Source organism: Pneumocystis jirovecii, assembly GCF_001477535.1.
Source record: "Pneumocystis jirovecii RU7 chromosome Unknown supercont1.2, whole genome shotgun sequence".
Taxonomy (NCBI): Eukaryota; Fungi; Ascomycota; class Pneumocystomycetes; order Pneumocystales; family Pneumocystaceae; genus Pneumocystis; species Pneumocystis jirovecii.
This window is the reverse complement of record NW_017264776.1, coordinates 521,584-534,102: the sequence shown is the minus strand read 5'-3', so window position 1 is coordinate 534,102 and position 12,519 is coordinate 521,584. Positions and strand designations below refer to the sequence as shown.

The window sequence follows — 12,519 nt, the reverse complement described above, 5'->3', positions numbered from 1 at the left end:
ACATGCATTCAAACTCCACAATTAACAATACTTAAATTTATATATCTCCTAAATAATACTAACTACAAAAACTATGACATACCCTATATTATCATAACTCCTAATAAACATATGCAAAATGCAGTGCTTTTTTTCTATTTTTTAAAGATAATTTTTTAAAAACATCAATTCACTTTTTCTAATACCAAAGTATGAATATGGTTTTTTGCTTTTATAATACCACCATTACTATCTACATGGCACATTTCTATATGTTTAATCCATGATTGCTGTGTAATTTGTTCCATAGTCCAACGATATTTTGAATCAATTTCTAACATTCCTTGAATAGTAGAACGTGTTTCTCGAGGAAGTAATCTTAAAAGACGCCAAGAACCACGAACATTAGACAAAGAAGGTTCACCTAACATAACAGTAGGAGCAGACATAAGATAATCAAGTTCATTATTTTCACTCTCTACTCTTCCCATAGCGAATTCTCTAAATGAACTATCAGACATACGCGGCACTTTCCACGGAAATCGACATAAAATCATGCAACAAAATATAATCGCAACTGACCATATATCCACAGGCTGAGGATTATAATATTCTTCAGTACACACTTCAGGTCTAAAAAAATAAATATAAATAAATATCCAAAGATAAAAACATACGCTAAATAAGGATCAGAACCAACAATACCAGATGCTTTAACAAAATTTTCAGAAGGATATCGGAATACAGTAGCACTCCCAAAATCAATTAACTTCACAATCCCATTCTCACTCATCATTAAATTATCAAGTTTTAAATCCCTATGAGCAAGCCCCAAGCTATGTATATAATCTACTGCTTGTAATATTTGTTTAGTGCAGCAATATATTTCTTCACGCGACATTTTACCCGACATCACAATAGAAAACTATACAAAATCAAATTTTACCCAAAAAGTTCTCACATAATACCATATCATATGGAACATACTCCATAATCTCATAATATTTTGACCCATCTGCCACAAAATCCAAAGTTCGAATTATATTTGGGTGATGTAATGCAGCACCAACACAAAATTCTGCAGAAACCTTCTTTCTATATTCCCTACCTGTTTCATAGGGTGCACGCTGACGAAACTCTTTAACAGCATAGACTGTTCCATCACAAGCAGTCAAAAGCCGAACTGAACCACCAGTTCCCGAACCAATAGGTTTCCCATATTTCTCGTATTTATGAGAAAGAGCAGCATAACCATCTTTGAAAGAATTTTCAAGCTTCCGAGACTTCAGCCTAAGCAACGAACACTTTTTCTGATGAAGAGAATCTGATGAATTTGCATGTGAACGATCATGATGATGAAATTTAAAAAAATGCTTCAAATCCAACAAACTATGCGAAGTATAAGATGCTTTCTCATTACATATTTTCCCTTCTTCCTCGTCTTTTGAAAGACTTTTTGTTGAGACATTAGATAATGAATGATTTGCATGTGCTGATGATGACCGTTTAAAAAAAAACGAAGAAATACCTGCTAAGTTCTTTGACCTTTTAAAATAATGACCAAAACCATAAATACGACGTCCTGTTCGTTCACCATTTGAAAAAACCGCTTTGGACAAATGTATATCTGGATGACTCTGAACTATAGACAAAGGCGCTTTTAAACTCTCTCCTACAGTAGGAATACGAGAAACGCTTGTAAAACCTGAAGAATATTGGGAAGATCCATCCAGAAAAAACTTAGGCGATGGAACCTAAATCTTTATAAGGAAAATATCACTTAAAAACATTTATATCAACTCTGCTTGAAGGAACAGAAAACGACCCAAGCCTACAAGCATCCATCTTATCTGCCAAAAAAGACACATTATCTGTATCTTTCTCCGTAGAACAATTTTTTTGTGGATATTCTACTTGTTTTCTCATATTTAAAGTATTTACATAAATATATTATTATAATTCTGAAAAAACAATCATATTTAGCAGTTTTTAACAATTGAAAAAAAACATACCTATGAAAAAATCTAAAAAAATGAAATCAAACATAAATATTAACAAAGTCTCTCTCATAAGTTAAGATATTTTAGTTTTTTTTGTATTTTTTACGTTGAAAAACGATAGACCAAGAAACCTAAAAATATACACTTAGTAATTATACTTTATCTATTTTGATAAATCATAGAGTAAATAGAATATAAAAATAATTTACAGAAATTAATAGAGACAAAACAAACTTTAAAATTCAAAATAATAAAAAAATATATAAATTAAAAAAAGTTCAAAAATAATAAAAAACAAGAGATTAATATAGAAAATTTAATATAAAAATATTCATTAATTTAAAAGCAATATAAAATAATCAGTTTAACAGTAGCATAAATAATTTAAACAAATCGAAATTTAAAGAAAAAATAAAACATTAAATATTTTAGAAATCAATATTTTAAGACTTTAAAAAAAATTTCATCAAAAAATATAAAAATATCCTAAAACATTATTGCTATAAAAAATAAACCAAATTTTTAAAATAAAGTATGAAATCAAAAAATATAAATATATAAAGAAGATTAAACATAAAAAGTAGAATCATAAAAAATTACTTAACATTATTATAAACTATTATTTTCAGTAAATAAAATTTAAAAACATTTCGAAAATCATTTAATTATGAATAAGAAATACATCAAAATCATGTTTTTGAGATTACTTCCATTTGACATAAAATTAGTAATAATTAGAAATAATAATCAGAAAACCCCAAGAGATATTGTCAACTCAATTAAAACCTATTAGTAGAAAATAATTAATATAAATACGCTAAATCTTTAAAAATATCAGAATAAAAAATACAATTAGCTCATAAAACAAAATATTCATACCATGAAAAAACATCTCAATATACTAAAGCTTTTTAAAACCATTCTAAGTCATTCTCAAGATAATTAATTTACCAGTAAACATTTATAGATAATTCTAATCTAAAATCAAAAAAACAAGTCCTAAGAAAACCAAAAAACAATTTCTTTAAATCTTTTGACAACAACAAACCCCTATACAAACAAAACTGCTATAAATAAAAAATACCATTGAATTACAAAATAAAGAATCATTTAAGATTAAATGTTAACTGGTTCCAATTTTAAATAAAACATAAATCATATATATCTTAAAAAATAAGTCGTTTCACGGAACAACCTTAATACCAACACTTTTTGCACTTGCAATAACTTGTTTCATCATTATATGAAGCAAAACAAAAAAAAAACCTACCACTCCTACAAACACTTTCAAGAGGAATCCCTTGAATATTTTCATCCTAATAAACATTAGAGAACTAAAAATAACAATTCTGAAATACTTTATGTTTAATTTTTGCAATCTCATAAATATGTTTCAAAGAGAGAGTACCAACAACTGCTTTACCAGGAGTAGATGATCCTTTATCAACTTTAGCTGCCTTAAAAAGCAACCAGCTTGTTGGTGGAGACTTTATTTCAAATGTAAAGCTTCGATCTTAAAATACTATTAATCTTCTCAAAATAAATCCATCAAAAGCACCATACCAGGACGAATTGAAATAACTACTGGAATAGGAACACCAGGGATAAGATTAGCCGTCAACTCATTAAATTTCTTACAAAAATCAATTGATTTTACGCCCTAAAAACAATCATCAAAGTTTCAACAAAAAAAAAGAATACAAACACGTGCACCCAGCGCTGGACCAACAGGTGGCTGAGGAGTTGCTGATCCAGAAGGAACAATAAGCTTCAAAAGAATATTTTTTGTAGAAGAACGACTCATCAATTCTTTATATATCCGTTACAAACACTTGTATTTTTTAACGTCGTTAAAAAGCTTACGAAATAAAATATTAACATCATAAAAAACATATTAACAAAATCACCTAGATTAACAATGAATTCAGAAGAAAATAAATATGACAGGCAAATACGTATTTGGGGAACACATGGACAGTTGTTGCTTGAAAAATCTCGTGTTTGTTTACTTCAAGGAAGTGCAATTGGGGCAGAAATATTAAAAAATCTCATTTTACCAGGTAAATTAAAAAAATTGCTTCTTAGAACGCTTTAATATCATAAATAAGGAATTGGATCATATGTGATTGTTGATAATGCTTTTGTTACAGAAAAAGATGCAAAAACAACATTTTTTCTTGATGCAAACCGTATAAATGAAACCAAAGCACAACAGATGTGTGAATTTCTACAAGAGCTAAATGAAGATGTTAAAGGCGAATATTTAATCAATGTAGATGAAAAATATGTGAATGACAAATGTTGTTCACCATTTATAGACAGTGGAATCAATTTTGGAACATAATCCAGGCTTTTTCAAACAGTTTAATATTGTAATCACATCAACACTTAGTGATACGCTCCTTTTAAAACTAGAGAAGATTTTATGGGAATTTAAAATTCCTTTAATTATTGCATATTCTATAGGGTTTATTGGATACATTAGAATCACTATGCCGGAGCACACTGGTATATTTTCTTGTTTTTAAATAAAAGATAGTCATTTAAATAAAAAAGTTATAGAAACACATCATGGTAACCTTGAAGATTTGAGAATTGATTGTCCGTGGCCTGAGCTTAAAGCACTAGCATCAAATTTTGAGTTAAAAAACATTAAAGACAATTCTTATATACAAATACCTTATGTGTTAATTTTATTAAATTGTATTAGTATATGGAAGTTAAAGGTAAATCAAAAACATTTAGTAAATATTTTTTAATCTTTAGAACTCTAAAACACTTCCTCATACATATGAAGAAAAAGAGCACTTTAAGCAAATAATAAGATCATATATGCATGAATTTGACGAAGAAAGAATTAAGGAAGTACTATCTATGGCTTGGAAAGCCTCATATACGACATCAGTAAAATCCAATTAATAATTTATATATATGTTTAATATATCAGATCCCGGATGACATTCAATATATATTAAAAGATAATAAATGCCTTTGCATATCTCCTGAAGTAAATTCCTATCCATTATATAAAAGATCTAATATGAAACCTATTCAACAGAGTTCAGAGTTTTGGATATTATGTCGTGCCGTTTCTGACTATATATCATCAGAAGGAAATGGCTTATTACCTCTTTCTGGTATACTTCCAGATATGAAATCAGATTCAGAAACTTATATAAAATTACAAAATACGTATAAAAAATATCTTATTTCTAAATTAATTAATACATATAGATATCACCAAAAGGCAAAAAAAGACTATGAGTGTGTTCGGAAACATGTTCAAAGCATACTTGTGTCAATAAATCAACCAGTATCAAAAATATCAAACGAAAAAATAAAACTTTTTTGTAAACAATTTAAATATATTAAATTATTACGTTATCGTTCATTAGAGCTGGAATATAAATATCCAAATTCAGAACTAATTAGTATATAAGTGAAACATATAAGTTAAATTAATTTTTTTTAGAAACATCTTTTTCAACACCAAATGATCTCATAGCATGGTACATTGCTCTTCGAAGTTATAATAAATATAGAAGTGCTTTTGGAAAATACGTAGGTTCAGAAGAAGCTACCCTAAATGAAGATACGGATCGATATATTCAACTAACAAAACAATTTCTTTCAAAATTTGACTGCAACATAACAGATTTTCAAATAATAGCATGCAAAGAATTGTTAGTATAAAACTATATATTAATTTGCTTCTAAATTTACAGAATAAAAACAAGAGGTGGTGAACTAAATAATATTATATCTTTTATAGGAGGAATAGCAGCCCAAGAAGTAATTAAGGAATAAATAAAAAAATATTTACAATTCAAATAACATAAAATAGATTATTGTTAAACAATACACCCCAATCAATAACACCTATATATTTGACGGAATTTCGAATCGAAGTCAAGTCTGGGAGTTTTAATTCGAAACTACCTATACATATGCTAATTTCTGGAAAAAATATAATTTAATGTATAATCATACGACTTTTTAAAAATTATATAAACAAAAAAAACATTAAAACTTTCAAATTGTCTAAGATCATAATATTTAACGACATTTTATTATTCCATATCTTTTTTCAAATCAATGGGTTTAGCACCTTTTCTTCTCCAACGAGTATCTTCAGGATTAAATCCTCCATGGACTGAATTGAAATACGCCCAACTTGGAGTTTCTATTTTATATTAAAATATTTCTATGATATAAAAATGTATTTACCCGAAATATAATCCATAACAGAAAACGGCATTTTTGATTCAACTAATTCAAAAAAACGGTCATAATTTATATGAGTATACCATTTGTCATTTATATAAAACCTCTTTTGTGCAATTAATACACAGCATGAATGAACATGTTCAGTAGCAATCCTATATTCAGGCATATTATCAATTTCTGATATTTTTTGTGTTAAAGCTTTCGAAAAATTAACAACTTCTTCGTGGAAAGGAACATTTTGCATTGTTAATGGAGAAGAGTCAGTATTTCCACAATAAGTCACACCTACAAGAATAAATATACATCAATGAAAAATATTATAAAAAATACCTTTAACTTCAATAAAACACGGTTTTGCAATGAACACAAGATTTGCATATTCCTCTATTTCTTGGGTATTAAACTGTTTAACCAAGGTAAGCCGATAAACAGTTCTTAGTTGTTTTCGACCCAAAATTTCTAAACAAGAAAGAAATCTTTCCCAAAAATCCTATTTTATTTAGTTAAAATTTAAATATAATTTATCAACAACTTTAAATAAAGGGCGATCAATTTTTTTTAATGAATCTTTTGTACTAGCATCTATTGAAACATAACTTTAGAGATTAACATCCGAATAATAAGAATTCAAAAAACATACAGCTGAGTAACCTGTTCTATATTTTCTAAAGCATCCGGGTGCTGAGCATTAGTAACTAAAAATGTACTAATCTTTCTATCGTGGAGCATTTTAATAAGTTCATTAATATATGGGTCTATGTAAAATTAAGAACATATCAATATCACTTGCAGTAAAAAACATACATGTTATTGGCTCACCAACAAGACTAAGAGCACAATGTCGAATACGCATAGCTTCTTGTAATCTTTGTAATTGAATTCCAGGAATTCCTTTCATCTTCAATGGTTTTTTAAAACCGCAAGAATATTTTTAAAATTTCTACCTGTTTAATTTTATCATGATGTCCTGCCATTACGCCGGCAAGAATATCTTCAGGTTTATCCGTTTTCCATCTCCAAGACGTCCCTACCTACTAACGTAAGAAAAAAATAATATTCTAAAAGCGGGAAAATACAGGATTCGTATGTCCTCTCCAGCAAAATACACATCTATCTTAATTAAAAAACAAGGAAATACCAAATACACATAAAAATACTTATTTGCACATGCCAAAGATGGTGTGATTTCCATACATAAATGACTCTTAATACCATAAAAAGAAAACTTATAGCATGATCCTCTTCCTCGAAGAGCAGATTTAGTCCATCGACAAATCTAATTATTTTTAAACCAAAAATAACCAAATTTATGTAATAATTACTTTAACGCCAGAATGTGAACCGACAATAGTATATCCTTGCTTAACTAATGCTTTATATGTTGGTGAATCCTTTGCAACCATTTCTTTAATAGTAAGCTCTTCAGAATCATTTTTTTTTACTTTCATCAACATTCCTATATCTTCCATATCAACAACAGAGTCTTGATTATCTTCAAATGCATCATTATCACTTTCTTCAGAAATGTCTGAAATCAATTCTGGTATTGTCCTATTTTTTATCACATTTACAACTTTATTAGCCCAAACTTGAATATCATTAACTATATTGCCTTTAACATCCCCACAACATATAGGTACTATCCTCCTTGCACCTAATTTCGAAAGATATCGATCTATCTCTTTAGCCTGGTAGCAAAATTTTTGTTGTGGCCAATTTTCTTGATCACCTAAACCTAAAACTGCATATCCCTTTAAATCTCTTAAAGGGAAAGCACCCAACCTAAAATCATGAAGTGTGTCTTTCAGCATTGAAATAAGCATATCAACAGGAGAATCTGTTTCATATGAAGGAATAACAAGAATAAATATATGTGACTGAGAATTCTTTGGTGATACAAAATAATCGTCAAGATCTTCAACAAAATCAATATTTTCAAGAGACACTTGCTTCTCAAAGTAAGGAAAAATCATATCATATAATAATTTCGCATATTTCTCTGTCGATCCCATCAATGTTTGATATAATATAGTTACATAAACGTCAATAACGATATCAGTCATTCCCTGGGTATTATTCTCAAAAGCCTTCATAGACTCATATTTCAAAGAACTAGTTATCTTTCTACGCCTTTCAGGAGATATAATAAATCGTTTTAATGTCTTTATTTTCTCATATTTTAAAACTTGATCGTCAGTATCATTTTTAGTTTCTTTTGAACACAAAATATCATTTTTCTCTAAAATATTAGACTTAAATTGTAATTTCTTAGTTCTTAAAAATGTTTGTGGAAAATAGCTAATAAAAATATATAAAGTATAAACCAAAATCAAAATGAAAACAATAAATATACGATAAAACCGCCATAATTCATATAATAGTAATAATAAAGACATAAAAGACATTCTCAATCAAAATTGCATTCATAAAATAGGCTGAATAATCAATTATTTATCCATCAAAAACCTAAATTAAAGTATTATACTTTTTTTAAAATGATCGATAAGCTTATACAAATATCAAATTAAACCTAATTAAAGTTCAAAAAAAATCATCAAAATAAAAAAAACATATATTCGAATAAACTATTCTAAAAACTACTATTTAACTATGACTAAAATAAATATTTCAAAAAATAAAAAAAAAAAAAACTCAAATATAATTAAATTATAGTTAGATATAAAATCAATATCTTAAAATAATAATAATAATAGCACCATTTCTTAGTATAACCTTACAGCAATCGTTAAAAAAGCAGTACACCATCTATAGTGTCTAATACAAATGCCAAGTTAAAGATACAGCCTAAAGATATGACATTCAAAGACAACGTTATTATCTTTTAAACAATCTTGAACAAAATATTAAGAAAATATTCACAAAAAGAAAATCCATTTAATGTTTAAGACAAGAAAAATATTACTACAAGAAAATGATTAATCAACACCAAAACAAAATCATGTACTAAAATATAGTAAGTTACGTATTTTAAATATTTTAAACTGAATATATAAATTTATAAAATTTTACTTTTGATAAAGACAGACTCAGTAAAATCAATCCAAGCATGATTCATTCGAAAAAGAATTAATACAAGAAAAAACAACAATGTCAAATACGATTAAAACGTAATTATTGAAGTTTAATACAAAACATAATTAATGATTCGAACGGGATTTTCCACTACTAGATGATGATTTACTTCGATGTTGTACACTAGACCTTCCAGAGCTTCGGCTTTGAGAATTGCTAGAAATATGCTCAGTAGTTTCATGTGAGTCTTTTGATGACCCAGAAACAAGTTCCTAAAGATAATCAAAAATTACAAAAGCATCAATCTATAAATACCTGTTTATGATTCCCAGGAGATGCAGTTCGCTCATTTGATAAAGCTTTAACACTAAATATTAAAACAAACGTAAGGATATAGAGTAAAACAAACAAATACATACCCATCAACATTATGTGCCTTTGGTCCAGAAGGAGTTGGTTTAGATCCTTGCATTTGTAGATTATATTGAGACTGCATTTGATTATATCCTCCATAAGATTGCATATTGTACGGAGTATGCATGTATGGCATTTGTTTTCCTTGAACGGACTGTCCTGACTGAGAATCTGACATCATCGTATTCAACCCCGGAGGAAATTGTTGAAATCCCATCTGACCCATTTGACCCATATTCATAACAAAACCACTCATATCAGACATCCCCATTCCCATCATAGGCATCATATCAGGGTGCATTCCTGAGATACCTTGCATCCCTGGAAACCCACCTGCTGCCATCATAACTTGCATGTTGGGAGCCATTGACATAATATCTGCTCCAGACATCTGCCCCATCATTTGCATAAATTTCTGGGGAGCAAACTCTTCACGAATCCCTATCTGTTTTGCACAATACGCCATCCAAGTAAATTCATCAAATCCATAATTAAAGTAATCTGTAATATCGGCTCCTAAATAATCCATAAACAAACACAAAAAATTCTATTACAAAATACCAGGCTTATTCCATGGCTTATCTTCTATAGAATCCATATCCAACTGAAACAATGATTTACCATTCCATTCTGCAACATGATACACATCCACCCCCGAAGGCTTTGGTGCCGATGGCTCTAAAAACATCTTTTTCAACAAAGACAATTTCTGCATAAAAGAATCATACCAGTCTTCTGTGTAGACAAATGTACTTTGTCTGCACCTTTTATTGGTGCAGAAACTCTAACACCACTATACGGAGCTGGACGACTAAAATACATATGAGCATCTTTTCAACCTAAAAAACAGTGTTAAATACCTAAGTGGCTCTGCCCTCTGTCCAGGCTTTGTTTCTATCACAAACTCAATGTCCTAGCACTATATCAAGCAACATTTCAAGCATACAATAAAATTTACAGAATCGCTCTCATATTCATCTTCTTCACTCTCATCTGCTACATCTTTCGATACATCTTGCATCTCCTGGTCCTTCCCAAGATCTGGAGTCTTATTATTATCATTTTTGAGCACTTCATTAGCAATTAAGCTCAGTTTTTATTTATCTTTAAACAAACATCCCTACCTGCTCAAAAATGTTAGTTCTTAAACGAAAAAAAGAAATATATAGGAACCTTCACTAGAGAAAACGGTTTTTGGAGTCTCTTCTTTGCCATACAAGTAACGGTCTTCCTCATCATCAGACATTTTTTTTTCCAAAAAATTTTGACGTTGAACAAAACGTCAAATAATTATAAGACAACATCAGATTTTTTTTAAAAAACAAAATCTCAAGTTAAAGCAAAATGTTTGGAACATCTAAGACATTTGGAGCATCAAATACAAGCAGCACGAATCAGCAGACATTTTCCTTTAATCAGCCCGTGCAAACAAGTGTAACAACGGGATCACAACCTACATTTTCATTTGAGACTCAATTGCAACAACAGACTAATAAGCCCCCAAGTTTTTCATTTTTTGGGAATAAAGCACCTTCAGACAATATACAAACAGCAGGAATAAACAGTTTAAACTCTCAAGCTCAACCATCAACGAGTTTTTTGTTTGGAAATACATTTCAAAAAACAGCACCTATTGTTGGTTCAACAGGTCTTGCTCAAACACAAAAGGCGAATAGTGGATCGTATGGAATTAATTTTAGCAGAAAAATATGTTTTTAATCTCTAAAAATAGTCTTTCTCAGACAAATACTATATTACAATCTCCCCAAACGATTTCACGTACATCTCGTTATTCAGACTTTCCAAAGGAAGGAAAAGCATTTTTAGATGAAATGAAGTGGATTTTGTGTTTTTTTATCTGCAAAAATCTAAAATATTTATAGTCAATATATTACCACACAAACACAAATCTCAGATCATCTTCTATCACGAACATCATATATTAACGAACTTATCGATTCTGTGCCTAGGGATGTAGAAGAAGTGTCAAAGGTTTTATTAAGCATCATTTTATGTGTAAACGCTTTAATATATGTATTAGAGATTGGATCAAGCAGCAACTGCTTTAACATCAGATATAAGCCAGCTTATGTCGCTCAAAACAACAGTAGAAAAAGACTATAACAGTGCAAAACTATCAAAAAATGCAGTTGACTCAACACCTATGCCATATATAGATTCTTCTCATACAAAAGATTCAATATTGGCATATTTTGAAGATACATCGAATGAAATTGAAAAAAAAATAAACAATTATGCAAAAACTATAGATGATATTGGAAAAAATTTGGGATATCTTGAAAAGGATCATAGTGAGGAAAAAGGAAACCCAGAAGGTATTTCATTTAAAAAACTTTTATTCATTTATTCATAATCTAATCATAGCATTATTAAACACACTTAAAGCAGAATATGATTTTTTCCTTGCACTAAGCAATAATGCTGCAGAAGTTCATGATAAAATTAAACAACTTGGAACACAAAACCTAGTTACAAATATCATTAGTCGATAAACGAGTTCTTAAATTTATATGTATATATATTGTAAGATATTATTTCGATTTATATTCACACAATTATTATCTTTCTAAAATCATATTTTATATTTTTGTCATTACTAACAGTTTATTTACTAATCTTTAAAAAGTTTTTCAAAATAGAACCTAATTATGCAATTTAAAAAAAAACAAAAATAACATTACAAGAAACACAATCTAAAAATACAAAAATGTAAATACTTTTTCAATTTATAAATACTTTTTTTTTTTAAATACAAACCTTTATATCTAATTATTAATATCTATCAATCATATTGATATAGTTTTCATAAAACATTGAATAAAATGTTAATATTTAATCAACAATC

The 12,519-nt window shown here is 28.6% G+C and overlaps 6 protein-coding genes across 6 annotated transcripts; 2 read left to right on the top strand and 4 right to left on the bottom strand.

Annotated features, from left to right (window-relative positions):
• Positions 1-164: 164 nt before the first annotated feature.
• On the bottom strand, positions 165-1,905 carry T551_00570 (uncharacterized protein; the record flags this gene model as incomplete). The annotated part of the gene is made up of 4 exons (XM_018372836.1): positions 165-612; positions 657-904; positions 948-1,733; positions 1,780-1,905. 4 exons carry the CDS (start codon positions 1,903-1,905, stop codon positions 165-167), a joined length of 1,608 nt encoding a protein of 535 aa, XP_018231172.1.
• Positions 1,906-3,162: 1,257 nt separating this feature from the next.
• Positions 3,163-3,783, bottom strand: T551_00569 (ribosomal protein L11; the record flags this gene model as incomplete). Its single annotated transcript, XM_018372835.1, has 5 exons — positions 3,163-3,206; positions 3,250-3,295; positions 3,338-3,492; positions 3,543-3,639; positions 3,685-3,783. 5 exons carry the CDS (start codon positions 3,781-3,783, stop codon positions 3,163-3,165), a joined length of 441 nt encoding a protein of 146 aa, XP_018231171.1.
• A 114-nt stretch (positions 3,784-3,897) lies between these two features.
• T551_00568 (uncharacterized protein) lies at positions 3,898-5,907 on the top strand (the record flags this gene model as incomplete). Its single annotated transcript, XM_018372834.1, has 11 exons — positions 3,898-4,039; positions 4,088-4,251; positions 4,298-4,487; positions 4,536-4,705; positions 4,746-4,883; positions 4,927-4,986; positions 5,038-5,171; positions 5,214-5,410; positions 5,452-5,662; positions 5,717-5,771; positions 5,824-5,907. The coding sequence occupies 11 exons, from the start codon at positions 3,898-3,900 to the stop codon at positions 5,905-5,907; spliced, it is 1,545 nt and encodes a 514-aa protein (XP_018231170.1).
• Positions 5,908-6,049: 142 nt separating this feature from the next.
• Positions 6,050-8,611, bottom strand: T551_00567 (uncharacterized protein; the record flags this gene model as incomplete). The annotated part of the gene is made up of 11 exons (XM_018372833.1): positions 6,050-6,162; positions 6,207-6,491; positions 6,537-6,696; positions 6,739-6,802; positions 6,847-6,961; positions 7,011-7,104; positions 7,151-7,237; positions 7,283-7,316; positions 7,364-7,482; positions 7,529-8,504; positions 8,568-8,611. 11 exons carry the CDS (start codon positions 8,609-8,611, stop codon positions 6,050-6,052), a joined length of 2,091 nt encoding a protein of 696 aa, XP_018231169.1.
• Positions 8,612-9,364: 753 nt separating this feature from the next.
• Positions 9,365-10,899, bottom strand: T551_00566 (cleavage polyadenylation factor subunit FIP1; the record flags this gene model as incomplete). The annotated part of the gene is made up of 9 exons (XM_018372832.1): positions 9,365-9,511; positions 9,555-9,606; positions 9,659-10,169; positions 10,215-10,331; positions 10,382-10,464; positions 10,514-10,566; positions 10,612-10,701; positions 10,770-10,780; positions 10,827-10,899. 9 exons carry the CDS (start codon positions 10,897-10,899, stop codon positions 9,365-9,367), a joined length of 1,137 nt encoding a protein of 378 aa, XP_018231168.1.
• A 98-nt stretch (positions 10,900-10,997) lies between these two features.
• On the top strand, positions 10,998-12,166 carry T551_00565 (uncharacterized protein; the record flags this gene model as incomplete). The annotated part of the gene is made up of 5 exons (XM_018372831.1): positions 10,998-11,335; positions 11,386-11,490; positions 11,537-11,645; positions 11,695-11,989; positions 12,039-12,166. 5 exons carry the CDS (start codon positions 10,998-11,000, stop codon positions 12,164-12,166), a joined length of 975 nt encoding a protein of 324 aa, XP_018231167.1.
• Between the last annotated feature and the right edge of the window lie 353 nt (positions 12,167-12,519).